This window comes from Numenius arquata, chromosome Z, assembly GCF_964106895.1.
Source record: "Numenius arquata chromosome Z, bNumArq3.hap1.1, whole genome shotgun sequence".
In the NCBI taxonomy this organism is placed as follows: domain Eukaryota; kingdom Metazoa; phylum Chordata; class Aves; order Charadriiformes; family Scolopacidae; genus Numenius; species Numenius arquata.
This window is the reverse complement of record NC_133616.1, coordinates 11367634-11394202: the sequence shown is the minus strand read 5'-3', so window position 1 is coordinate 11394202 and position 26569 is coordinate 11367634. Positions and strand designations below refer to the sequence as shown.

The 26569-nt window shown below is 45.3% G+C and overlaps 1 protein-coding gene across 1 annotated transcript in view; it reads right to left on the bottom strand.

Annotated features, from left to right (window-relative positions):
• Positions 1–22033, bottom strand: part of LOC141477545 (phospholipid-transporting ATPase ID-like) — a 75155-nt gene extending 53122 nt beyond the window's left edge. The window contains exons 1-3 of the mRNA XM_074166754.1: positions 21536–22033; positions 14405–14483; positions 2194–2252 (exon numbers count right to left, since the gene is read on the bottom strand). Of these exons, the coding sequence (XP_074022855.1) occupies positions 2194–2252; positions 14405–14447 (102 nt within the window). The 5' untranslated portion in view covers positions 14448–14483; positions 21536–22033. The remainder of the gene's footprint in view (positions 1–2193; positions 2253–14404; positions 14484–21535) is intronic.
• Between the last annotated feature and the right edge of the window lie 4536 nt (positions 22034–26569).

The following is a 26569-nucleotide window of genomic DNA, read 5'->3' as shown; positions in this document are numbered from 1 at the left end:
ACTCTGTCTAGAAAATTTCAACACACTGAGAGACAACTGCTGTCCCTGAGCATCCCAGGCCAGGCTCTGGCATTTGGACAGTCTTGGTTCCCCTGGACCCCATCCTGATGCTTAGCAGGCAGACAAATCTGAACATGAGGAAGGGGCTCAGATTTGACCCTTGCAATGGACTACAGGACTGGAAGAGATACCTTTCAGGGCACCATGCACATGTTGATGGGAGAGTACCAGGAGACTATCTCCCTTTTTGGGCGTCTCCAGATGCACCGAGCAATCCATAGCATCGGATCTGAAGTAACCTATGGGCAAGGTTAGTCCATTTCATACACCATGGTAATGAGGGTTTAATAAATTGGACTTTTTTTCCAGGACTTACTGAAAATAAGCAGCCCAGGATTGATATGCAGCCCTGTACAGTTAAGGCAGTGCTTCCATCACCACTTAGAGTCATTTAGTACCTCACCACTCACTCACCAACTCAAGGCTTGGCTCTTTCTGAAGAGTTTTTTAGATTTCCTAAGCCTCAGTCTACACTGGACTGCAGAAATCATGAGCCACAGTTGACTAAAATGAGGGGTAGGATTACTGAAGTTTACTGCCAAGTTTTAGCAGATTATATTGAGCTGGCTTTTTGGCTGCCTCCACTTTCATACCTGATCAATAGAATCTTACTGAAACTCTCCAGAGGTCTCACAGTCCTTAATTTTGGTTGCTTGCAAAGCCTTGGGCATATAAGCAATCATCTGGGAAGCAGTGACGTGCAAAGTCAATCTTATGAATGGCTTTTCACAGAAAGAGGCTCCGAATCCGAATTGTTGCTTGTTCTCTCTACCCTGACATCATTGTACATCTCCCTCCTGCTTTCCTGCCCCACTACTGCACACAGTCTACATTGCAATCGTTCAACGGAAGATCACAAATCCATACATAGTGGGAATACCCACCCCAGTACTCTACAGGCAGGTTCTGCGCAAATGAAATGCACTTTTCTAGTCTCAAATCACCAGGCTTGATAAGGCATTCATGCTGCATAGTTCTTTACCTGCATTAACTGCAATTCATTTCATGTTCAGGACCCGTGCAGCAGCTCTGTACCTAGGAAGTCTCTAATCTCTGTTGTTTATCTCATGGGTGCAAGGTGACCACTGAAAACCATCCACTTCACGTTGCCAATGGATCAGCTACATTAAGATCTTTAGCAAAGGTGTTGGCAAGTAAGTCAGACTTTTTATCTGACAAGAAATTAAAATGTTCTGAATGTTGAGTTTTTCCAGTTCTTACTGAGAAAATACTTGTAATATTGCTAAACCAAAATATGATTTAAAGGAGCTCCTGAGTAAAACCGAAGGATGAAAATTTCACCACTGGAATTCAGACATGCAAAGGACAAAAACTGACAAAATTCATTTCAATATCAGTTGGCAGCTGCAAACGCTGTGAAAGAATGGAGCTTCAGGATTGCCTGAGGGAGGAGATGACCCTGCAGCCAGGCAGTACAGATCTAGCAACTGAGCTGGCCCTCCTCTGCACACAACGTCAGCAAATGGTCCACAGGCTTTGGAAATCAAGTTGCCCAATGGGTTGCCTGGCAATGTAGCCTGGCAGACCTGGGTCACAGACAGCCCGTGTCATAGTGCTCCTCGGAGTCACAGATTTCGTGGCACAACATGAACCTAAGTAGGCTGTTAAGGAGCTGGAAATAAAGCTGGCAGGAAGCCACAAAGGCCAGATTGAAAATTTTCCTGCCAGAGAGGATTTCACTGCAAGAGCTGAGGAACTGACACATTTCCTTTCATGTTTTACTTTAAATGGAGACACGTTTCCAACAGAAAAGTCCCGTCCCCCCCCCGCCCCCGGTTCCGTTACTGAAAGGCCTCGGAGCCTGGTCCTGCAAAAGCTTTTGCCTTACAAATAATTTTCTGGAAGTGTGTACAGTCACTGCATTGCACTCTTCCAGCACTAGATCTCCTTCCACTGCCCATTCGCAGGGTTGACTCCAAAGGCAGAACTCCTTTTGGCTGACTCAACGATGAACCACCTCTGATGGTTCATCTGGCATGTGCTTGCCGTGTTGGCAGACTCAGAGCTAGTGTGTAGTCATGTCACCCCCTTGAAACAACACTCAGGACAAGAAGCAGATGCAGCTACATCTGCGACTACATCTGCATGAAACAACATACGCTGGTTACTTACAGCATATTCAAACTGCAGATTAAAATCCCGGTTGTTTGCTTGAAGTTGTCTCTCTTGCTCTGCAAAGAAGAGGAAACACATCAGACACACTTGAAGGTAAACATAGTCAATACAGTCATGAGTGAAGCATCAGAAAAAGCAAGCAGAGCTGCCAAAAGGCACTGTCACCAGGAATCTGTGCTCTGTTTAACCACCCCTAGACAGGGAAACAAAGAGGCTGGTGACACCAATAGAGCAGCGCTGCGGACTGGTACCATAGGACTCTCAGCCCATACTCCGAGTCTCCTCAGCACACATCCCACTGTGATGCCAACACCGGTTTTACAGGTTGTTCACCTTCTCCTGGGCAAGAATTATCACTCAACTAGTGGTTCTCTCTACTCCTGCCATGCTCCATCTCTTCCCCTTGAAGTCTCTGGGGCTGTTGCCCTCACTCTACTGTTAGTGACCTTTCCCCAGTACAAGAACATCTCCTAGCATGATCTCACAGATGGGACATCACCACCATAGCTATCATGAAATCAAAAACTATTGGAAGGGATTTCAAAAGTCATCATATTGATCCTCTACGTCAAGATAGGGTCACACTCCCAATAAATGTCCTAGAAAGCTCCAGTGATGGCTGTTCTTCAGACTGCCTATTCCAGGACTGCAGTATCCTTCACCTGGAAGAGTTTTTTCCCCACTATCTGACATTAAACTCATAACTTCAATTTAAACAAATTGTATCTTCTACTGGGATGGTCAACAGTGCTCCTCTGTTCCCCCAGTTCCTTGTTCTACTTGCCAAGGACTCAGGGCACAGACAAGCTCATTATGTATTAAACGCTGTTATGCCTTATTGTAATTTTCTCTTCCCAAGAGTAAGCAACTCCAGTTTCTTCAGTCGCTCCTTATGGGTCAGTCTGTCAGAAGTAGCATCACTCTTGCTGCTCTCCAGTGGGCTTCCAGCTAGTTCACATTGGTCTGGATGTGCAGAGCCAAAATGGGCCATGGCTTGCAACTAAGACCTTACAAAAGCTGACTGGAGCACAGGGGAACACTCCACCTGTCTTGTAGACAATGCATATTTGACATGGGAATTCACGTACAAGTAACAAAATAATATCCTTATGCATTACCAGCACACAGCTGATGCTGTTCCAGAATATGATCCATTTTGGCAGATCCTTTCTGGCAGAGCTGATGCCTCATCTGGCAAGGCGAATCTTTCATTTGTCCTTGCTGAAATGCATCCAATTTCTTTCAGAGCATTTCTTCAACTAATCAACTCTAATCCTATCTTTGAGCGCGCTTGTAGCTCCTGCCAGCATGGCACCACTTGTAGATTTAATAAATGTGTTCTTTATTCTGCCAGCCAAGATGTAGAAGAAAATATTGGATACCAGACTCAGGATACATCCCTCATGAATCTCTCAAGTTTCATAATCAGTCATTGATAACTATTGTCAGGTGTTGGGTTTTTTTCTGAAAAGTCTGGCACTCACTGTGTGGTGATTTTATCTTGAGCATGTAACTCCAGTTTACTTGTAAAAATGCCACCAGAGTCAGTCAAGATACATGACAGCTATCCAAAGCTTTTTCACTAGCCCTCTGGCTATCACTAACACAGAATTAATTTTGGTTTGATGCAGTTTTTCGGGACTGCTGGCTGTTAATCCTCTCTTTCCCACACAGAAACTTCTAGCTACTTTGATGTGGTTTGTTGGATTACTTCAACCTTTACCCAAGTGGTGAAGCCAATATATCTATAATCTCCCAGCTTTTCTTTTCCCCTGTGTCAAGACAGATGCTATGCTTGCTCTTTTCCCAGTCTTCTGAGCTTTGCTTATCTGTGCACTAGAAACTCTCAAAGGCAGCATTGCTCCAGGCCATGCTCTACCTTACTTAGCCAACCCATTCCCTCTCTGTTCCAGCCCAAAACCTCCTTCCTTCTCCTCTGTTTCTGGCAACTATTAGTTAGATGTCTAAAGAAAAAACAAACAAAACAACAAACCCAGATTTCTTAGCGTTATTGGCTAGGGTTTTTTTTCACTGAGTAACAGACATAAACCATCTTTGATCTCACTCTTACTAGAAGGGTTACAGAACCCCAGAGATCCTAACTCTTACAGAACATCTTTTATTGCCTTTTAGGTCCTCAATAGCTTTTTCTCACTTTGACCCTCTGCCACACAGTTTGTGCTGGATAAAACAACCTGTGTTGCACCTTCTAGAGGCATCCTTCCTCTGCCTGAAGTGAATAAGGAAATGATTTCGTCATTTCACTCAGTCTTTTGTGCTTTTTCCTGAAAGATGATAACTTATACCTGTGCCCTTAATATAAATTATTTAAGGAAACAACAGCTCTGTTTAATTCTCCCTCCACCACAGATTTCCTTCCCATGAGGTCTCACTTACTAGTTCTTCATATTTACTGAAGATTTCCTTCTTGAAGTCCATTTTAAAGACTTTGCTATTGTCACTTTTTCCTAAGTGTCATACCATCATTTCATAATCATTCCTGTTTACAATCCCTCCTGCTTTCACAGGACCAGCCAGCTCCTCCCTGTTGGAGGGAATCAGTTCTGGAACAGCCTCCTCTCTGGCTGTAAAAAATTACCCACCTCTGCACCAAAATGCTGTGCTGGGTGAACAGGTCATGTTCCCTTATGGTCCCCTCCAACTCTGCCCCTGCATAGTTAGAATGCCTCATTTACCACCATGCCCTGTCACTCAGAAAACTTTTTCTTTCTTTTTTCTTTTTTTTTTTTTTTCCCCCAAAGACAGCTCTTCTTGGTTTGCTGTGCCTGTGTTCTTTACCCTTGTAGCATTACTCAGAGATCTGCAATTTGTTCTTCTCTTTCTTCACACTGGATCTCAAAGCACATGAACATAGAAGGAAAACATCTCTTCCCTTGCCACCTCTGTTATCCTTCCAGAATAAGGATATTATTCTTTTCTATTAATATTCCAGCCTCATGAGTTATCCCAGCACGTGTCTATTATACCTATTAAATAATGTGTTAAGACATCTAGTTCTTCCTGTTTATCCACTCTTGCATTAGCGTCTAAGCTATTCAGTGCTTTTAACTGTTACCCTTCCCCTCTTCCCTCCAATAACTCTGTAAATAATACAGCATCCCTAATTTTTAATTTTTCAGATCACCCTTTTTTTGGTCTCTGCCTGTGGACTGTTTTCATCAAGAACTCTAATTACTAACGAAACTGTGTTAGCAGGTAAATGTGCTTTTCCCTTTCTTCAAACACATCTAGCTGTGCCAGACATTTCCAAATCAGCTCCCATCTGTCCGACTGGGTGATTCAGAACAACCACAGAGGCTGCATTCAAGACCCTCAAAGTGCTTAATCCTTCACTGCTTTCCTCAGACACATTTTTCTCATCTTTCACAATGGGGAGAACAATGTACAGAGAGATCAGAGTAACTAGTCTGGTGTCCCATAGGAAAACAGAAGCAGAGCCCAAGAGGTCCAGGCTTGCAAAGCTTCAACTATTGTGTTATGTGCCCCTTCAGGAATTTTCCTGAGAGCAACCAGTATTATCAAAGCAGACGAAAGATAAAGCTGTTTGTTAAAAGCAGAACTTCCCAACACTCGCACATTTCCTCCCATACAGTAAGTGCTGCTCCGGTCACCTCCCCTGGGGCTCCAAGTCTGGTCCTGGAATAAATGCCACAGAAAAGATAAATGGTTTTAATGTAAATAGGAATAGATGACAAAGCCCGAAACCCTACCGGGCTACAGAAGCATGGTCACAGAGCCCGTGCTGGTCCTGGGAAGAGGAACCGGCAGGCAGGGGCAGAGCTGTCTGCACGCACCACTGGCTTACGCGGAGCAGCAGAGGCCAAAGACCTGCAGCAACCCTGAAACGAATGGCTTAGCTCTCACAGGGGATGATGTTGTCTGTCCTGCTCACAGCAGAGGACATTGCCCATGCTGCTCACCGCCAGCAGGCCTGCCCGACTGCCTTGCCAGAAGGAGCGATGGAAACGCAGGATGGACAGAGAGGCACGTAGACATCCAGAACTGCTAATCTGGGCTGGAGCCCTCTGGGTATCCTCTCCCTTGCCAGGACACAGGGTACACAGCAGAGCTCAGGGTCACACGGCAGCTTCCAAGAGGCTCTATATACCTCAATGACTTTCTGGTTTTTGTAGGCAGGGCAGCCCTTGAGGGGACAGAAACAGAAAGCTGAGTGCTGCTGCTGGTAGCAGCTGGAGGTGCTGTGAGCTCCTTTGTTCTTCCCAGGGTTGGCTGGGGGAGTCAGGAGCAGTCCCACTTTCTCAGCCTGACTCCAGGGTCTGTGCAGCCAGGGATGATGCACTTGACACGTGCTTTTGAATTCTAGGATCTCAAATGCTCCTCAATGCTCCGAAAATGAAACCGTGTGTGCACCTGCTCCAGCAAGGAAAGGAGCCTGGCTTCTCATCACAGTGAGAGATGCAGTTTCCAAGAGGAATGGCTTTTATGCGAGCCACAGAAATAGCTGCAAACAGCTTAGGGATGGCACAGGAACATGAAACAGTGGGATATAAAACAGCAAATGAAACTCACTCAAGGCATTGCTCTCCTGTCCCTGATCATATGGTGGTACCTAAGGGCAGGCTTTCTTGGACAACTCATTTCTGAAGGCCAGCTAAGAACCTGGTTCAAAACTGAATGGAAGGTCTTTGGCCTGCCATAGCCATCTGTCCCTCTCAGAGCTGGTATCCCTAAAGGCCAAAATACGAGGCTAATTTCTAGAGGCAAGATTTTCATTTTCCTTCCTGGATAACAGCCAATACCTTTGGCTAAAGCAAGAACAACCACAACTAGTTGCAAAGGGTGCCTCATCCAACAACATCAGCAAACAGAACTTTCTCTCCTCTGGCTACACCAAAGGAGAACCACCACTGACCGCATGCACAGGGCAACGGTGCCTCAGTGGTTTTATTTTTACCAACAGAGGAGAGTGACGTCCAACTGCTGTGTCTCCTAAACCAGCGGTTCTCAACTATGACAGACCAGACAACTGTTACTTGTTTCTGGAACTGTTTGGACAGAAATGAAGCCTCTTGGATGACCACAATAAACAAAAAGTTAGGTCAAGTCAAGCATTACCCCAGCTATGCCTGGAAACCACAGCTCAGGGTATTTTGGCTGTAGATCCAAGCACGCATGTCTTATCGTGTCCTGTTGATACTAAAAGCATTGAGGAAAAAGGCAGGGGAAACCTGAAGGAAGGGCTATCAGATGAGAAGGGTTTTTTTCTTGAAACTTTTTTATATGTCTCAGAAACCCAAACTTTCTGCTTCTGCAAACTGCAGTCAAAAACCACTGGAAAGAAGGAACGGGATTTGTGCTCCAAGTTATCATTTCACTGCCACTGAAAACTATTTTAAATTATTCATCAGTGGAAACTCAGCGTACATAAATATGGCTGAGTGCCCAGTCCTTGGTCTAACCACTGAGACCAAGTCACTGGGAAAGTGGCTGTTTTCTCAGGCAGACAGATTTAGGAGCTAAACCACAGAATAACATCTGTATGTAATAAAATTAAAACCATGCCAAAAATCAGCTATAAATGTAGCTGGCCAGCCTACCAGCCTTCTCCATTTAGGACTGCTGCATGGAAAAGTCCTGCAAAAGGTTAGATTCAAGATCTGGTCAGACAGCCTGGAAATTTGTTTCTGCTTTATGCTAAGGAGCATGTGCCAAGAGCAATGCTTTCAACAGGCTGTTGGAAAAGTTTTGTAGGTATTAGATCTTGTGGCTCCAAGAAGCAGGAGGTTAAGATCTGCCTGGTTTTGCCAAGTCATACACAAACTAGGGCCTGATACCTCATGCATGAAACAAACACAACCCAACTCGGGGAGTGTCGGCGTAACTGAGCCTGACAACAGAGCAGAGACAACATAAACTCTGTAAAAATAGTGATCTCTACTCCACCCTTTAAACAAGCGGCCTCAAGAGCATGAACGCTGCCCTGGACCAGCTACAAAGAGTGGCCTCCAGGAGATGAACTCCTCTCCCCAGCTTCCCTTGCAGCGTGGCTCTCAGCAAAGCTATTAACCTTACCAGTACCAAGTTGTGAAAGCTGTAACACGGATATTCTGCTCCCAAGGGCACGTATCTGACCCTCCTGAGACTGTAATTCAGGTCTGCCCTGCAAAAGGCTGCAAGCAGTCTCAGGAGATCTCCAACAGTCGCAGCACATTTTTTGTTTCAAATCTCAAGATGTGCCTCCCTCTGCTGTGTCCCACTTCCTACCTTTACTGACTCTGCTTTGGTGCACCTCACTATCATGGTGAGACCCAGCTTTGGTATCACCTCCCAGAGACAGCACAAGTGCCACCCAGCATCCAGCACCCGGGCAATCACCCACCTCTTCACAGCCAGAGGAATCCTAGCCCTTATTTCTGGTCTCTGCTGGACTCTTACTCTGTCTGCATAAGTAACTGAAGTCTGTCATGGAGCGCTGGTACCTCCATCCTCCCTCCAAAAAAGAGATTTACAGTGTCCACTGAAAGGCAACTTCATGGGAGTTGGCAAGTCATTGTATACTGTATTAGGCAACTAAAATCACTGCTTCTGGGAAGGTTATTATACAAGCTATTAGCCAAAATCTCCTTTCACCTTAATGCAACAGTTGCTGCTTTCTGCAAACATGAGAGATGAACGAAGCACTCAACAAGTTTCTCGATTTGCAGGCACTGTACCAGGGCAGAGTCACTAGCGTAGGGTCAAAGAGGACAGGACTATCTATATTTTATAGCAGCGACCTCATAGGATTTCACATTCATAATACAGCAGTGCCTTGCAGAGTTCAGAGCGGCACCAAGCAAACTCTACCCAAAACCAAAGCCAGGGTTCTCCACCCAACAAGCTCAACATTCAACATGGATCAGAGGATAGGAGGGTGGAGGGAAGAGCCATATGGCAGATCTGAGGCTCACGCTGGTTAAATATCCACATTTCACACATGGGACACAGACAAAAGCCGAACCCTCGTCACCTGAGTGTCAGCCTAGCGCTGTAACCTGCCCGCAGCCGGCGTGCCAGCTGCTCTGTGGCACGAAACCCAAGCCCATCCCTGCCCTGAACCCCAGCCAGAAACTGGCAGGGTGCAGTGAGCGTGGCTGGGGCAGGAGGAGCGGTGAGAACCTGGTGGGATGGGAACAGGGAAGGAGAAGGTCACAGCCAAGCCCTGCTCGGAGCAGGAACATGCCCAGCTCTCCTGGCAAGCAAATGTGTTTTTTATTATTGACTCAAAGGAGGGGCTCTCCAGGGCTCCGTGCTACCAAACTGCACGTTTTGGACGTGTAGATGCCACTTCCTCTACAGAGCCTCTCTGGCTGCTGTGGCTGGAGAGGATTTATGCTGGCAATCACATGCATTTTCATTTCTGAAATGGACTGTCTTGTACTGTGTGAGAGAGATTTAATTTAAAAAAAACAAACAACTGCAGCCAGACCATTCAGACACACCACCAGAAATGAGTCTAGCCCTACTCCCTCTTGCCTGTTTCTCCATTATTAAGTAAAAATCTTTATCATGTCTTTTTGCCTCAAAAGACCAAGAATCCTCCTTTCTACTGAAGAAATGAAATGCAAGAAATGTTGAGAGATATTAGTTATTTGTCTTAAATAATTCATTTTTAATTAGAATAAATTATGTAGGGTTATAATGTTATGCTGTTTGCCGAACTTTACTTAGCATGAGTCACTAGATTTGCTGAAATGTTTAGGCTGCAATAGATTTAATTTTCTTAGTAATTTTCCCAGTGTTGTGTTTAGTCTTTTAGTATGAGGAAAATGTCAATAACACACTTATGTTTTAGTAGTGTTTTTCCCAAGTCTGGGACTTTTCAGTTTTCCAGAGCAAATGCACAAGAAGCACAAGCCAGGAGATCAGGAGGCGACAGCCCTCAGCAGAGACTGCACATCAACAAGGTAAGAGCAGTCAACAGCCTGGACATGGCAAAAGATTCAAATCGGGTGTTGGAAGACCCCAGATCAAAAATCATGGGGGTCACCTGCTGTGAAGGGTCCCTGGTGTGAGCTGTGATAGACTCGGGTGGTGTGTGTGCAGTTCCTTGGATGGCCTGGGAATGCTCTGGCAGCAGCTTCTCCTTTAATGAGAAATAGACTTTTGTGCTCATGGATTGTGTCTGCTGTGCCTGGTACTGAGCTCAAGCCTCCTGCTAGTGCTAAACAACACTACAGGGCAATTGGAATTTGCCAACACAGGTAAAACATTTCACACCTCCCCGAACCAGGTATTAATACAAAATGAATTTTGTCTCATTCTAACAGAGTGCCTGTGTAGGAGATGCACTGACATATCTCCGTTTTCACACATCAAATGTAAGGTCTGAAATCAAAAATCTTGAGGGTGAGCTGGAATTATTTCTGCCTCAGGTACAGTAAATTTTTAATATGAGGATAAAGTTCAATATTAGATCCTGCCCTTTTCTAAACACAGTATTTGATACTATCACCACAAGGAGAGAGAAAATAGGAAAAGAGGTCTCCAAAAGGATGCCTCGGCTTTGCCCAGCATGTACTACAGCCGCAGTCTAACAGCACTCTTGGGACACAGCCCTGGAAGAAGTGCTAGATAACCTTAAAACAGAAAATATTCCCTTTTAGGTTATTCTGGGAAGGAACAGAGGCTGCCTCGTCTCTCCCTTTCCCCATCTCCTGCAATAATACCAGTTCTGGTTTTCCTTCGCTTCCTCCTCCCAGCGATGTCTCACTCACCTGCCTTGGCTCTGGGCAAGGGGTGCGGATTCACCATGTCTCAGAAATGCCTTGCAACAGATGATTTCTCAAGAAGCATCTACCTCTTTTCATGTTTGTTTTCAGTCTGCTTTAGAATGAAAGTGGGCATTTTCCAAATATGTTAGCAGTGGAAATTCTGTCTCCTCTTCATTTTGGAGAACTTTAATTTTGAAAATTTTATTCTTTTTCAAGTTTGGTTGAGAATTTTATATCACTTTCTATGCTGTTTTTTTTGTAACAGTAGCTAACAGTATTTCGACCAATATCAGAAAGCCAAATAAAACAGCTGAAATAGTAATTTATTTTTATTTTCAAAACTAGTCTGACAGTGACTGCCTGGCACATACAATTTCCTTTACTAGAAAACAGTGTCTCCTAGACGTGCTGGTAATGCCACAGCTTGACACGATTACACATGTTGTTAATAACAGCGATACGCAGTGATAGGAAGTGATGTAAAAATCATAAAAATAAATACAGCTCTGAAACAAACTTTGAAAAGTTTCTCAATTCACAGTTATTTCCCTCATGGGAAATTATGTAAAAATAAATATATTTTTCATACTCAATGTCTGTTGTGGTGAGATATTTCCTATCAGATCTGAATGGGAGTCCCTGAAGGCAGCCAAGCTCTGTGTCTGTAAGGCCAGTCTTGGGCTGCCTTCTCCATAGGGAGCTGCTACCCCTGCCAAGCCCTGCCCAGAGCCTGGCTGCTCAAAAACCAGCTGCCCTGGAGAGCAGGCTGTCCCTAGCAGCAAGAAGGAAAATCCAATGGAGCTTTCCAAAAGCCCTGGCTCAATTTATATCCTCCCTCTTCCTCTCGCAGTGCCCCCAGGCTGGGCTTACAGAGACGAAGCAGCAGCAACGACTGTTCTTGGCATTGACTGGAAGCACACACCCTGGGGTAAGGTTATTTGTGTAGATGAGTCCTCCCTGTTCCCTATTTCTGTTCATTTCATAGGTGGTGCTTGACCATCCCCATCTTCAAGGTAGGAGGATCCAGTGCTGAGTGAGGTTGCCATGGGATCACACCAGTGACCAGAGAGATGTTCCACATTTATCAGCCATCGCCAAGGCACGATCCTTATTTCTTCCCACACACTCCATAAACCAAAAGTCTCCTCATTCCTCTTTGTTTAATTGGTGTCCATTGTAGGTTAAAGCTCAGCGTAAAAGATCTCAAGCATCTTTTCCACAGAAACATTACTGCTACTTAGATAAGAGATGTGCTTCCCCACTTCGGCTTGAAGAGCTTCACTAAGGTTCAGTTGTCTAGGAACTGGTTTCCTGCAACAGGTTTTGTATGTCTGACATGACACCACATATTACTGCTCAGCGGAGCTGAGTTTTGGTTACGTTCCTGGTTCCTTGTACATAAACTTGGACATAAAACTACAAAAACCTGATTCTTATCTCCAAGAAATTTAGACCACATACCTATCCTGAAAAAACTCTCCTCATTTTGCTGGCAACTCAGCTCATGTGAAAAAGCCATGTCTTGCTAGGGAGAAACTGCAGAATATTACTGTTTCTCATGGGAGCAATCCTGATCCCAGTTTCAGCAGCTGGTGCCTGAGGTAATCCTTTCCCTCCCATGAAAGTCATATCACAGGCACGGCTCTTCAGTGAGGTTAGCTGTCATCCAGCTTTGTTTCTGGAATGGAAATTCGGTCTTTCCACAAGCAGTACTGTCCCTCAGAGATAAGTACATGGGATGTTCCCCACAGAACAGGCCCAAGGACTTCTACAAATACAAAGGCTTATAAAACTGTTGGATCAAAATAGCACTTCAACCCTGGCATTTACCCCAGCGAAATGTTTGCAAGGAGCAATCATAGCCCTTCCAGATTTTGGGCTGCAACGCAAAAGAATTAAAAATAAAAAGGGAGGGAAAAAATGCTCTTTTAGCTTCCTGTTATGAAAACGCCTCATCCCCTGATCACCCCAGCTTCCCTTATCCTTCTCTGAACTTCCTCCAGTTTGAATTCATTGGTTTTGAACTGGTGATCAAAAGTGCATAAAATGTGATAATAAATTATCTTTCCCTTTAAAGTAGGGTTTTTACATCTAGAAAGATTTGAGTTTCTTAGACACTTGGTTGAAGGGGGAGATGAACACTTCTCTGCTAAAACCTAGACACAAGGCCAGGCAAAACATGAATTATTCCTATTACAATAACATAATCTTTTTGACAATCAGAACAGCTACTTCTTTACAAGTGAGGATGCCCTGGGTGGATGGCGGCTCACAGGCAAGCCTGTGCTCCCTCATCTCTAAAGCCAAGACTGAGAAAGAGATCTCGGGCTGGCAGAGACCCTCCCCTGGCAGCAGTCGCAACCTCCCCTCCTGAGACTATCAGAGCAGCAAACGGATGCCCCTGCCTTAACACCAGGGCTCACGGTCTGCCCAGCACCAGGAAGGGGAAACAGCAGCACAATTACAAAAATAAACCCTTGGGAAAAAGCTATTCAGTCTTCTGAGCTCAGGGAGGTTGGGAAAAAAACAATTTCATGTCAAAATATAAGTAGGGCACTAATCTCTGCATTCCTCAAATACAGGGAGAAGCACCCTGGAAAGGAAAGGCTAGAGACTTTCTCTCTTCACTGTGCCTCCAGACACGGACTCCTGACCAGACATCACACACTGGGCCTGGAGGTGAAGTGATAAAACAGGAGACTCAGGTCAGTGGCTCCTGCTCCAAAGCCCTGGTACTGATGAAGATGCACCCTTTAAGGTACATGGCTGGCCTACTTTAAGGGTACGCTAGTAGCTCTCCAACTGGACTTCTTCCAAGAATTCAACTCTGCAGGGATTTCTGCTGCAAAGTCCAGTGAGGATCGTGCTGTAGAGGATGGCTGCTCCCTATCTCCGTGCCCATTTATTTGGGCTCCACGTGGAGCTCCAGGGAGGGAATTATGTAGGCTCCAGTTCCACCTCCAGCATTAATGTTCCCCTCAGCAGCTTCTAGGGTGCTCTCAGGGTCTTTTCTTCCTACCTCTCATTGTAGGGAATATCCGGACATTGCCATTAACATGTTTTGTCATCAAAAGTCTGCATCAGACCTTCACACTGCCTTGCTTCTGGTATATTTTATAAACTGCTTGAGAGAGGGTACTGTGCATTGCTCCTCCGCCCGACTCACCAAGAGGTCCCTTTAGAAAGGATGCCAAAACCCAGCTTCCCCAAGCCAGACATGTGCCGTGACAGAGCACAAACTTTGCAGCCTGTTCTCTTTCAGACGTCCCCCCGTTCACTGGCACACAGGTGGCCGCAGCTCTCCCCCAAAAGTAGCACAAAATGCAGGAAAAGTACAGACCGTGTGCCGCCCCCCCGCCTGCCCTGCAGGTGTAGGACGTGCTCCAAGCATGCTCTCAAGGGCTCGCACGGGTGCTGTATTTACATTCCCCAGGTTGTCACCCGTGACAATGGCATCACCAGACCGCACTCACCTTTCAATTTCTTCTTGCCAAATTTTAATCCGAATAGAGACATCCCCAAGCTTTATTTTAGTCCAACTCCATGGAACTTCTGCAAGAGAAAAGAGAAAGCAATTCACGATGGGGGTTTCTAGTTCCGCAGCACGACGCGATGCAGCACATACATGTAATTCTGGGTCCATAAAATGGGAGAACTGAACTCCTAAGCACTGTCGCCAACAGCTACAGTTTATCACGTAGCATGTTTTAAAATGCAAAACCATCTCAGGTTTGCAAGTTGCACTGCATCTGTGTGAGCTACCTTACCTGGGACGTTTTGATCTGTTCATCTCCTGACACAGCACAAGGAAGAGGCCAGTGGAGGAGAGACAGAAAAGGACATTCCTACTACCTTGGCCCTATATGAAAAGGAAAAATGCACTTACAGGGCTTGTACTTAAGGCACAGAGGAACTGTGTGACTATCCAGAGCAAGACCAGCCTCCCTGAAGAGGGGGAAGCAGCGGGAAACACCAGTTTCCTGTACATCTGCCTGTGCTCGACATGTGCTGGCTCACGCTGCCATCCATCTGCTGGTCACCCTCCATGTTTTGGGGTGGACTAGCCTGTACAGCTCTGAGTAAAATTTCCCCCCCACTGGCTGCAAACTTCCCAGCCCAGAAGCCTAAAGCCAGGCACCAGGAATGCATTTAAGGCACTGAATGTATCCTGATACGCAGAGGAATTGAGCTTTAAACAAAATCACATCAAAACCTGTCTGTAATGGAACTTTCAGTGTTCCAAGCATCAGACAGTTTATTTAAAGTGCTTAATGGTGATGTTGGTGCTGACAGCCTGTGAAGATCCGTGAGCATGGGAAAAGCCAGCGCTGCCTGGCATGCCTGGCTGACGGGGAGCCTGAATCAACAGGAAGGCTGTACCAGCTGCTTCACTGGCCAGCAGAGCCACACTGAGACATTTGAGGGAATCGTAATCTATCTAGAACAAGTTTTCTAGGTGACAGAAGGGAGCTTTTGCCCTTTACTCTATGCTATCTGTGCAGAGCAAGGGTGCCTGAGGAGACAAGTGGAGCAAATACGTGGTATTTTGGAAACACGCAAATGAGAATACAGCCTATGCCGGTGCCCAAACGCAAGCCTGGTGCAACATCACTGAACCATGCCCACTGCAAGCCTGGGCTCAAGTCTTTTCAGAAAATGAAGGTAAACCCGAAGGAAAAGCCTACAATCGTTGCACAGGTCAAGCACTTCTGCGCAGATCTCTATTCCAGATGCTAAAGCAAAGTTATATTTAGCAGCTGCAATTCAATGAGCCTGAGATAAGACAAACAGCAGCAGGTAAGCTCCGGCCAGCCAGCCAAGTGCTGCACGCCCTGAACACAGCGCAGCCCTGGCACGGCTCTCCCTGCCCTCTCCACCGCATTCAGGGACCCCTCTGTGCCCACTCTGCTTGACAGAGATCCTTTTTCTGTTCACTCAAGCAGATCCAATTAATTGGACTCACCAAAACAAATGCTTTGGCAACACCTCTCCCAAAAATTTCCTCTGTCCATGGAGCTAAACCACTTCAAGTTACAATAGTCAATGTCACAACCTAAAGGTTTCTCAACCCTGCTGACCAACCTTACTCTCCAGCCCTACCTGACCTCAGCCTATCATTTTCAACATATTTCTTCCATGTTTTAGAATTGTTATTATGTCTTACAACACCCTCCTGACTAGGACTGAGAGCTCCTGTAAGATGGTGGGAGGAGCAAGACACGCTGCCCATGCAGCCGGAGGTGAAGACCTCAGATTTCCTAGAGCACCAGGAGGCACGGATCTGAGAATCGCTGTCCTCCGGCAGCACAAGGATGCAACAGGCTGGCTGGTTGTAATCATCATATGGCTATGCTGTTGAACTCTGGATTTTGCTATATTTGCCAAATGTTTTAGAAAAACTACCCGCAGCTACCAAACCTCTCCCAGCTGTGTACTCAGTTGACAAGGCGTGTAATTTCAGCAGAGGGGGAAAAAAGGATGTTTATATTTGTGGGGAAGCAGAGAAGAGAGGGTGGTTATAAGTCTTCTTTCAGCAGTAATAACATGAAACAAACAATAGAGTTAAGATCCGTGTCTCACAAACAAAAACGTGAAACTTCCTTCAGCTCTGACACATGGCTTTTGTTAATTACTGTGATTCTTTAATCACTGGTTTCTGCAGTGACTGCAGTATGACAACAAGACTGCAATAATACACTATTTTGGCATGGAGGGCATCTTTAATTCCTTCAGCTTCTCAGTGCATTTGATTAGGATTGCATTCATTGAACATCTTCACTCAGCAGCAAATTTAAGCTACGATCACCGCCAGCATAAATATCCTGGCAGGCTCACCATCCCCATAAAACCTTGGCCTTTGGGGCAGACAGGGGTGATAACTTGGCCATGCCCATCTGTACCAATAACCTCTCCGGTACATCATTTCCATCACACAGACTTGGCAGAGTTGCTTACTTGGTTGAAGCCCAGGAGTTCTAAGTCCTTCCTAAGCTGACCTGACCATTTATGTAAAACTCAGTTCCTGGGTTGCCCAAAACCACAGTGTCATTTGAGAGTGTGTCAGCATTCAATGGGCACACACACGATGGCATTAAGGGCTTGACACACCCCTATTGCACTGAACTGTAGCCTTAATTTTCATAATATTGCAAATATATCCCTTTGCTGCTTTGTTACTGACTCACACATATAATCCCCACACTCCTTTGCCTAGCAAGCCACTCTCACGCTGGCTACAGCTTCTGTGGGTGCCTATCTGCTCACACCCCTACCTGTGCCAGTATCTTCATACTTCCAGGAGTCTGCTTTCAGTCTGATAGTTCACTGGCTGCAAGTGTGAAAACAAGCCTAAGCAAATCATGGTGGAGTTGTCCCTTTTGGTGGTGCTCCAGGTCCTGCTCCTGTTTGTATTACTTATCACAACTTCCACAGATAGATGTGGTCTCTTGGCTGAACCTTAGCTCTGCCTGCCTTCCAGTCCCATGTCTTTTTCTTGTGGTATTTTGGGTTCTCAATCCTACCTGCAGGGTACAACATCTTTGCAACTGTATCTATCAACAATCTCCCTCAAGATATTTTTTTTCCCCCAGATTCCACTGGTAATCAAAATGCATGCTCCTGTTTTCCTGTTCAGTTTTCTTGACTCTATTTTTTTTTTTTTTTTTGCTTTACTCGATCTCTCTATTTTTCATATCTGAGATTCAGTTTCTCTTCCAAAATTGCAATGATGGGTCTTCAGCCTCATATCACTCACAGACACTGCTATGATTTTAATTTCCCTTTGTGCTTTCTGGAAAAAATGAAGTCTCTTATGTTTCATTTTCATGTGGCATGAAGTACTTTTCAGATTTTGGTAAGACACTTTCACAGCCTCCTATTCCTGAATTAATAGAAAACCCATAAAACACATGAAAACTTTCTATAGTCAGAAAAAAAAAGGCAATTTCCTGCTTGCCTTCATTTTCCCTGGCACAAGCTATTTTCAGAGACAAAGTGAAACGCTGCTTCAACCTCCTCAAGTTGCCTTCCACAGTCTGTGTCAGCCCCTCTGGACTTTTCCTTTTTTTGTTGTTCCATTTTCCACTTGATTATTTTGTGGGGTTTTTTTTTCATTTCTGTTTACTCCAGGTACCCTGTACTGTTCAGTAATCAACGGGGGCTCATATATTTGAGTAACCACGTAGGTCCAACTCCTCAGCTTAACAGGACACATGTTACTTCCCCATGTTTGAAAGCCTATAGCAAAAAATTATTTAAAGCTCAAATTCCCAGTTCCTCATTTTTGGGGATTTGGGGATATAAGCTATGAATAAATTGTCCCATTTCACTATAGAAGGCTTTTCATAGTACCTCTTTTTGTACCTACAGTGCTCTACAAATTCTCTTGCTAGGGCTTACACTTCTGCAAAGACAACCCACCTGCTTTATGGCTACTGACAGTTTAATCATGGGCTCTGAGCACTTTAATATCCACAGTGAGAAGCTACTTTGATGGGTCTTGAATAGGGAAGGCAGGCTTTCCCGCACACCCAGCTCAGCCTTATTTTAGAGAGACAAGAGCCAGGTTTGGCTTAAGAACGCAACTGCAAAGCTCCTCCTGCACGAGGGGCAGGTTGCGATGAGCTTCAGCTCGTGGAATTTGCAAGGTCTGCAGCCAAATCCAAAACCATGGCTCGCCAAGGGCTGCGCTGCAAACTGGAGGTGGAGGGAGGCACTTCCCACCACCGCAGTGACGAGTAGCAAAATGAGAAAAGACATGGCACAACTGGGATGAATGGGGAACAGATGTTGGAGATTGAAAACGTGGCTAGTCTCTTGGTCCTGTTTCTCTGGATGTAGCTAGACGATACATCAGATTCAATGATAAATACGAATTAGAAAATACTTGATGCTTCAGCTCCCATCACCTTGTTCCCAGACTCTGTTAAATGATCCGTGTTAAATACAATCATTTTTGGAAGGGTTATTTTAATCCAGATCATGGGGTTCTGTACAGACTGAAATTCCTGCCCAAGCAGTGGTTGTACCACATCTGAGGGGGCAGCAAGTTGTGCCAAAATACTAGAAGCAAGCACCCAGCGTCCCAGAGAATTGGGCAGGAGAACAAGAATTCTCCAGTCAGTTTTGCCACCAAACATAGTGTGCTATTTGTACACCCTAAAGAGCTTAAATAGTCCTGTCTAGGTAAAAATTCAGAAAACATACCATGCCTCCACTCACCAACTTTCTGTGTCAGGTCAGTTTTTGCACATGAGCAAGACTTATAAATTACATTTTTTTACATCTATGTTCAGCTGATATAACAACCACAATTACCCACAGGTCTTAGAACTTTTTTTTTTTTTTTTTTTTCAGGTTAAAGTATTAAATATCCAACCAATATTTAAGTATATGAGAAAGTAGATCTCAAGCACTGGGCATCATGACAGCCAATGCTCAAGACGGCCTGTGCTGCCTAGTGCTCTTGGTGGAGCAATGCTGTTAAATACCATGAGATGAACGAAATCTAAGCCCCTAAATTCTGAACACATATCACTTCAAACTGGATTTGGAGACACAACTGAGAAAATGCTAAGGGTTTAACATTAAGTCCTTAAACTCCCTGTTTTCTCCATGCCTTAGTTGCACACCTAGGGGGGTGTACATGTATCATGGTTTCAGTTGGGATAGAGTTAACTTTTTTACTAATGGCTGGTATAGTACTGTGTTTTGGGTTTGGGATGAGAAATATTTTTGATAGCACACTGGTGTTTTTGGTTGTTGCTCAGCTCTCAAGGCCTTTTCTGCTCCTCACACCACCCCACCAGTGAGTAGTTGGGGTGGGGGTGGGGCACAAGAAGTTGGAAGGGGACACAGCCAGGACAGCTGACCCCAACTGACCAAAGGGATATTCCATACCATATGGCACCATGCTTGGCGTAAAAAGCTGGGGGAAGAAGAAGGAAGGGGTGGGATGTTTGGATTGATGGTGTTTGTCTTTCCAAGGAACGTCACAGGTGATGGAGCCCTGCTTTCCCGGGGATGGCTGAGCACCTGCCTGCCCGTGGGAAGCAGTGAATGAATTCCTTGTTTTGCTTTTGTGCAGTTTTTGCACGTGCGGCTTTTGCTTTACCTGTCAAACCGTTTTTAACTGAGAATAAACCCACGAGTTTATTCTCACTTTTACTCTTCTGATTCTTTTCCCCATTCCAACTTGGGGGGTGAGCAAGTGGCTGTGTGGTTCTACTTGCCAGCTGGGGTTAAACCATGACAACATGCTCAGGAGCTAGAGCAGGAGAGTCAACGATCACTCCCAGGCACCACAAAGAAGGACATAGATCACAGTTGGTGCAATGCTTGCGAACGCTCAAGGCAAGAACAATGTAAAGGCCTGGCACACCTGGCACGGGCTGACCACACAAATGTAATGTGCCACACAAAGGCAGGTTTGCGAAGAACCCCCTTTAAACTGCTGGTGTATTAACTACTTCAGACAAATTGCTCGATTTTTGGTTTCAAAGAGTACAATTCATTTGCTTTCCCCTATTAAAAGCAAACACAAAAATTTGAGCCATTAGAAATAATTAGTACTAATCATCTTTCAACAATGAAATACATTAACATTTGTATTTCCCCGCCCCTCCTTACATCCTCTTGTGTTTGAACACCTCAAGAACAAAAGAGGGAGTAGCATGGGCTGTACTACTCCCAGATTTGCGAGTGGGAAACAGAAAGCAAGCTGCAGGATGAACATCGAAACGTGTATTTTTAATCCCAGAAAAGCACTCTTATGGGGCTGAAACTGGATTTATCTGAATTTAACTTGGAATAAGTTTAAGAAGCTATAAATGGTCACCTTTGGCATCAGGTTTTGCAAAAGGAGTGATGACTGGTTTAAATCTACTAGCTCAGTGCAAAGAGTTTGAAAGTATCCCTAAAACTTCCCCAGCTTTTTAAATACCTGGATGAGGTGAGCCAGCCCTCCAGCTATTTTTTGGTGCTGTTCCAAGCTATACATACAGAAACCCATGAAAATGTGTGCTCCTACCCCCTTACACTCAAACGTGCCAATGCAATTAACTATAATTGCTGGGAAACAGCCCCAGTCTGTTATCCGCCACGTTTTAAAGTAATGATCCAGTGCCCCCCATCTGTCTTCATTAAGGCACCCTTTAAAACTGACACCAGAACGGCTGTCAAAAATTTGCATTCGGCTCCTTTGGGCGAAGCCAGCGGCAATGCTCAGGTTACGGATGAAGCCAGCGAGTTCCCGCAGGGGGACACGGGCTCCGTCCCCGCTCCCTCCCCAACAACCCGAACAATAGCAGCTTCCCCGGGTGGCCACCGCCACCACCGCCGCCGCTTGAAACCCTGCACAGCTCGGCTCACACTCCACCCAGAACTCTATCAGCTCGCTGGCCGGAAAAAAAAAAAACCAACCTCAACCCCCCGAACGCTTTGATTAAGCTTCACAAAGCTCTCGGGTCTGGGGAAAATGAAAAAAAAACAAAACAAAACAAAACAAAACCAAGACAAACCAACAAACCAAACAACAAACGCAAGTTTTCTGCCCCTCAAAGCTGAGAGAGAAAACAAACAAGCGGAAGGAAAGCAGTAGATCTTACCCTTGAAGGCTTGTAAAAGTCACAGCAACTAAGTTGCTGCCCTCCATAGCACTCCGGTATGCTCCTGTCTTCTCATTTACACGCAGCTTTATCCCCTCCCAAGAACCAACAGCTTCACTCGGAGTCGCAGCGCCAGGACATTCATCTAAGAAAGCAAAGCTTCTTTGCCCTGTGAAATGGGCATCGAGTGCTTGTCCCCAAGCCCCTTAAAATCCACTGTGGACCCGCTCTGCCATGCAATGTCCTGGTAACTAAACTTACTCCAAGTTCCCGACTTCTTACTTCAGTCAGTGGGCCTGGCTCCTTGCCAAATTTTTCCTTTTTTTTTTTTTTTTTTTTTTTTAATTCTGTTTCCTGTAGATAGGGAGAGTGTAGTAGCTCCCTTAAAAATAAAAAGCTTCAGCACAACAAGCTGCAAAAGAGTAAAGCAGAAAAGCAGAACACCTAGGCTTGGGGGACCCCAATTAATTCCAGAGGCAACTGCTGCTCGCCTTACCTACCTCCTGCCGATGCGGAAGCTTTCAAAAGGAAACCAAGCAAGTAAAAGAGTCCAACATATCAAATTGCTTTAAAAAAGGATGAACCTGGTAAGGGATCTATTTCCCAGCAGCAGCCCCTCTCTCTGTGTCCGTAATGCTGGAGCTGGTCAGGACTCCTTAAACCCAGAGACACTGTCCTACAAGCTGATCCCAAGGCTCCACCTCACCCACTCTCCAATAGTTCCGAGTAGCACAAAACTTTGCAGGGAAAAAAACCTCATTGAGCACAATTGCACAACTCAACCACAGAGCTTCCTCCAGCCAGCCGGAGGATCGCTTCAGCACCGAAATGTCAGGGCTTGCTCATCCCTGAGAGCATGACCTCCCCTTGGCCTCAGCGACACGGATTAGATACCAGGAAGAAATTTTTCACTATGAGGGTGGTGAGGCACTGGAACAGGTTGCCCAGAGAAGTTGTGGATGCCCCATCCCTGGAGGTGTTCAAGACCAGGCTGGATGGGTCTTTGAGCAACCTGCTCTAGTGGGAGGTGTCCCTGCCCGTGGCAGGGGGGTTGGAGCTAGACGGTCTTTAAGGTCCTTTCCAACCCAAGCCATGCTATGGCTCTATGATACCCGCCAGGCCTTGCCACTCTCAGGGGGCTCCTACTCACCAAAACCCCTCAGCACTCTCATGAGCCTCCCCACCTTCCCATTCCTTCTCCCACCTTCAACAAACCAAACAATCACTTTTTTTTTTTCCCAAATTGTAGCACCCTTCATAATACAGCACCTCCTATATGCCAGTCCCCTGGCATTTTACCTGCCGGGTACACTACAAGACTCAGACTGGGCCAACTACAGCTTTAATCCACCTCCTGCTTCCCTATTCCTGTGAACTGTAATTATTCTAAAATCACCATATTCTTTCCCTAAGTTGCACTGACAGTAATGCCTGTCAGGAACGTGCCAATTTATTGCACACAGCAAGAGAAAGTTCAACATAAAAGATTTCCATATGTATTTATTTCTGGTTTTTTTCTTCATTTTCTGTGTTTTTCCACTGGATTTACATGAACACTGATAGAATTAACCTACCCACAAACACTTGAATGTATAGATCAGTTGATTAATTATAGTCACATGGGAGCCAAGGCATTGCCAAAGAGTATTTTCTAGAAGGTGAAATTTTCTGAAGTCATGTTGTTGAGAGATATTAGTTGTTTAGCTTAAATGAGTACGTTTTAAGAATAAATTATTTAAGTTAATGAGTTATTTAAGAATAAATTACTTAGGGTTATAATACGTTGTGATTTATGCTGTTTGCTTAGCTTTACTTGGCATGAGTCGCTAGATTTGCTGAAGCCTTCAGGCCGTGATACAGTTAATTTTCTTAGGAATTTTCCTAGCAGCTGGTACAGTGCTGTGTTTAGTCTTTTAGCACAAGGAAAACGTCGATAACACACTGATGTTTCCATAGCATTTTTCCCAAGCCCCCAGACCAAAAACCACAGGAGTGGCTGGCTGTGGAGGGGCCCTGGTGCGAGCAGTGGCAGACTGGGGTGGTGTGTGTGTGACTCCTTGGATGGTATGGGAATGCTCGGGCAGTGGCTTCTCCTTTAACACCTGTCAAGAGAAAAGCTATGGAAGACCCCGGATGCTGCAATGGCAGTACTCCAGTGGTCATGAAGGTTGACATGCAGAGTGGCAATGAAGAGGATCCTAAAGCACCATAAGGAATTTCTAAAGGAAGAACAAGACCTATGCCCCTTTGCCTTGACTCCAGGATTATTCTTCCAAGCTACACCTGTTTGAGACAGCATTCTTTGAATTGGCTTCGTAATTCCAACACAAAGTATCCATACAAACAGCCAACATGGGACATGGCACGTAGGACTAATCTCCTCAAGACCCAGGTCATTTTCAGATCATTTTAAGATGAAAAGCATCTAACCTGAGCAGGAATTTCCCCTGCACTATCTATTTCTCATGTTCTCACCACACACACCCCAGCTCAGCAGCAACAGCCACAAGTATCACATTTTTTTCCCGTAACCAAAAGTACAAGGATCTGGATTAATTTCGATCTTTCTACATGTTTGGAGAACTCCTTGGTCTCACTTTCTTTTCTCACAGAGGAAAAGGAGTTTTCCTCTTTCTTAGAACTTTCTTCTGCTTTTCCCCCCCATTTTAATGTTAGCTAATGATGATTCATTCCACACTATTCCCAGTTTATTGGCTGCTGTCTTTATACTGTATGTCTTGTTACCACTTTGACCTTGGCCACAGTCATTTCTTCCTTCCTAGGGTTAGGTTCATCTCCTTCTTTTGACATGAGAGTGGACCCCGCCATAAAATCAGCTGGCCTTGGGGTTTGTTTAGACTTTAAAATAGCTAAAAATTGGGTAGGCTATTTTGCTAATGATTTTTCTTGGCACTGGAATCCACCTCACATACATTGACAATGAGTTTTTCCCTCAGCTATGCTTTCCCCATGGACTTCAGTGAACCTGCTTATGTAGGGAAGCTCAGCACATGTGGAAGCACTTGGAAGAGCCGGAGTGACTCAGTGTTATGAACTCAGCTCTCTTGTCCTTGCCTTACACTTTGGCCCCGGGGTAGCATCTTCCCAGTAATCACACCATTCGCCTCCTCTTTTACAAATTTCAGAGCACATCAGGGAGGGCTGCAGCCTCCAATGTCTGTTGTCTAAAGTTCAGCACCTGCATAAGGGTGGGGGTACATACATGCTGGGTGCCTGAGCTCCCACTGCAGCCAGCATGGTTTGGGCAGAGATTCAGCTGACCGGCTGCAGCAAGGCAGCAGTGAATTTGCTGTGAGCCATAGTTGTGGGAAGAAGAAGTTCTGTCTGTCGCTTTTCCAATAAACAAGCTGTTTTCTTGGCCAGGCAGCTGCCTCCAAGCCATGGTGCTTCACTTTTTAATCCTTCACTTTCCCCACTGTCCCCTAGTCACAGAGGGCAATCTTTGAGTGGGATGGATTTAAATTCATGCCATTAAGGCAGTCCTTTTCCTGGGACTGTATCTGGGAGAATGACTTCCAGTCATTCAGCCTGTGCTGCAGTTCATCTATGAACAAGGTGCAAAACTGAAAACTTACTGACGCTGATGCTTAAGGGATGCCTTCAGCCTACTCTCCAGACCAGATCCACTCTCCCTCCAGACAGCAAAGCTGAGAGAGTAGAGGACCATTTCTGGAGCACACAGGACCAAAGACGCCTGGTGACCTAGTAAGGCTTTAAATGGCTTAATATGCCCCCAAGTAACTGGAGAGGATAACTAGAGGAGAGAAACAGCAGAGAAACACACCCTGGAGCATCCCACAGTGTAGATTTGAACTAAATGTCAGTCATTGTGAGAAGCCCTCCCTATGTCAATGCTATTTTTAAAATTACTGTCAATCTAGATGCTTTCCCAACTATCCTACATATTTTTAAAGGAGGACTGATGACCTTTGTTTTCCCTTAGCATCTTGTAACTGCAGTCTGCTACTCCTGAACCACAAGGTTTGAAGTTCTACCACAACTGGTACCTCTTACTGCAGAGAAGTGGCTGTGGCTAGTTGAGCCAAGCTGGGGTCCCCCCACACCCAGAACTGGTGCAATATCCAGGGATCATTTTCACCCAAACAATCAAAACTCCAGCTCCCAAACCAGCACGAGTGCATTGCTCATACTAACCATGGTAGTCACAACTCCAGAAAAGTCTTTCTATGTAGTGGTGGAGGGTTTCCTCACAAACCCCCAAGGGTCAGCCTTCGATGACCAAATCTCTTCCCACAGCCTATGCTTTCCTCATCCCAACTTTTTTCCCCTCTGATGGCTAGTCCTGCCAATGAGGAGCTCCTTGTGTATAGGAAGGACAAGGAGCATACTTCACTTTGGGAAACACTGACACATCTGTTGCTATGAGCTACAAAGTCAAATGGGCATCTTGTCCCAACTGCCCTTGTAGAGATTTTCTGCAGCTTCTTGCTGTGAAAAGTCAGTGTAGGATGCATAAGGAATAGAGGACTGAAAGGGACTGAAATTGGGAAATTGATGCCCACTCCGTGGATGTTTAAAAAATATAGTGTAAGAGGAACATCCAATTTGCAAATTGCTGTTGTCTGGGAAACACCAGCACAATCATAAAGTGAATAACGAAAGACCAAAGGTCCTAAAATACACTGTATCACAGGTGAGGAAGGCTGAAGTGTACTGGCAGTGTCCTGGATCCCTGCGGAAGATGTGGCAGCTGAAACTGTCCAACTGGCAGCAGAAAGCACATCAGGACACTGCACAGGAAGGGAAAAAGAAACCCTACATGTTCCTGTTATCGTGGCCAGACTGTGGGAGGGAAATGAAATGGACGCAGGAAGGCAGTGTCATGAAGTCACCAGTTGCTCTAGGGCTGTCCTTGCCTGCTGGGATCTACTCAGCCAAACTCATTTAACTGCTTCTCCAAGGAACTGATAAGCTGGTAGAAATCCAAAGTAACTCAGTGCTCTGGATTCCTACCCCTGTGCACCCATCTCCCTGGGTGTGATCTGAACTCAA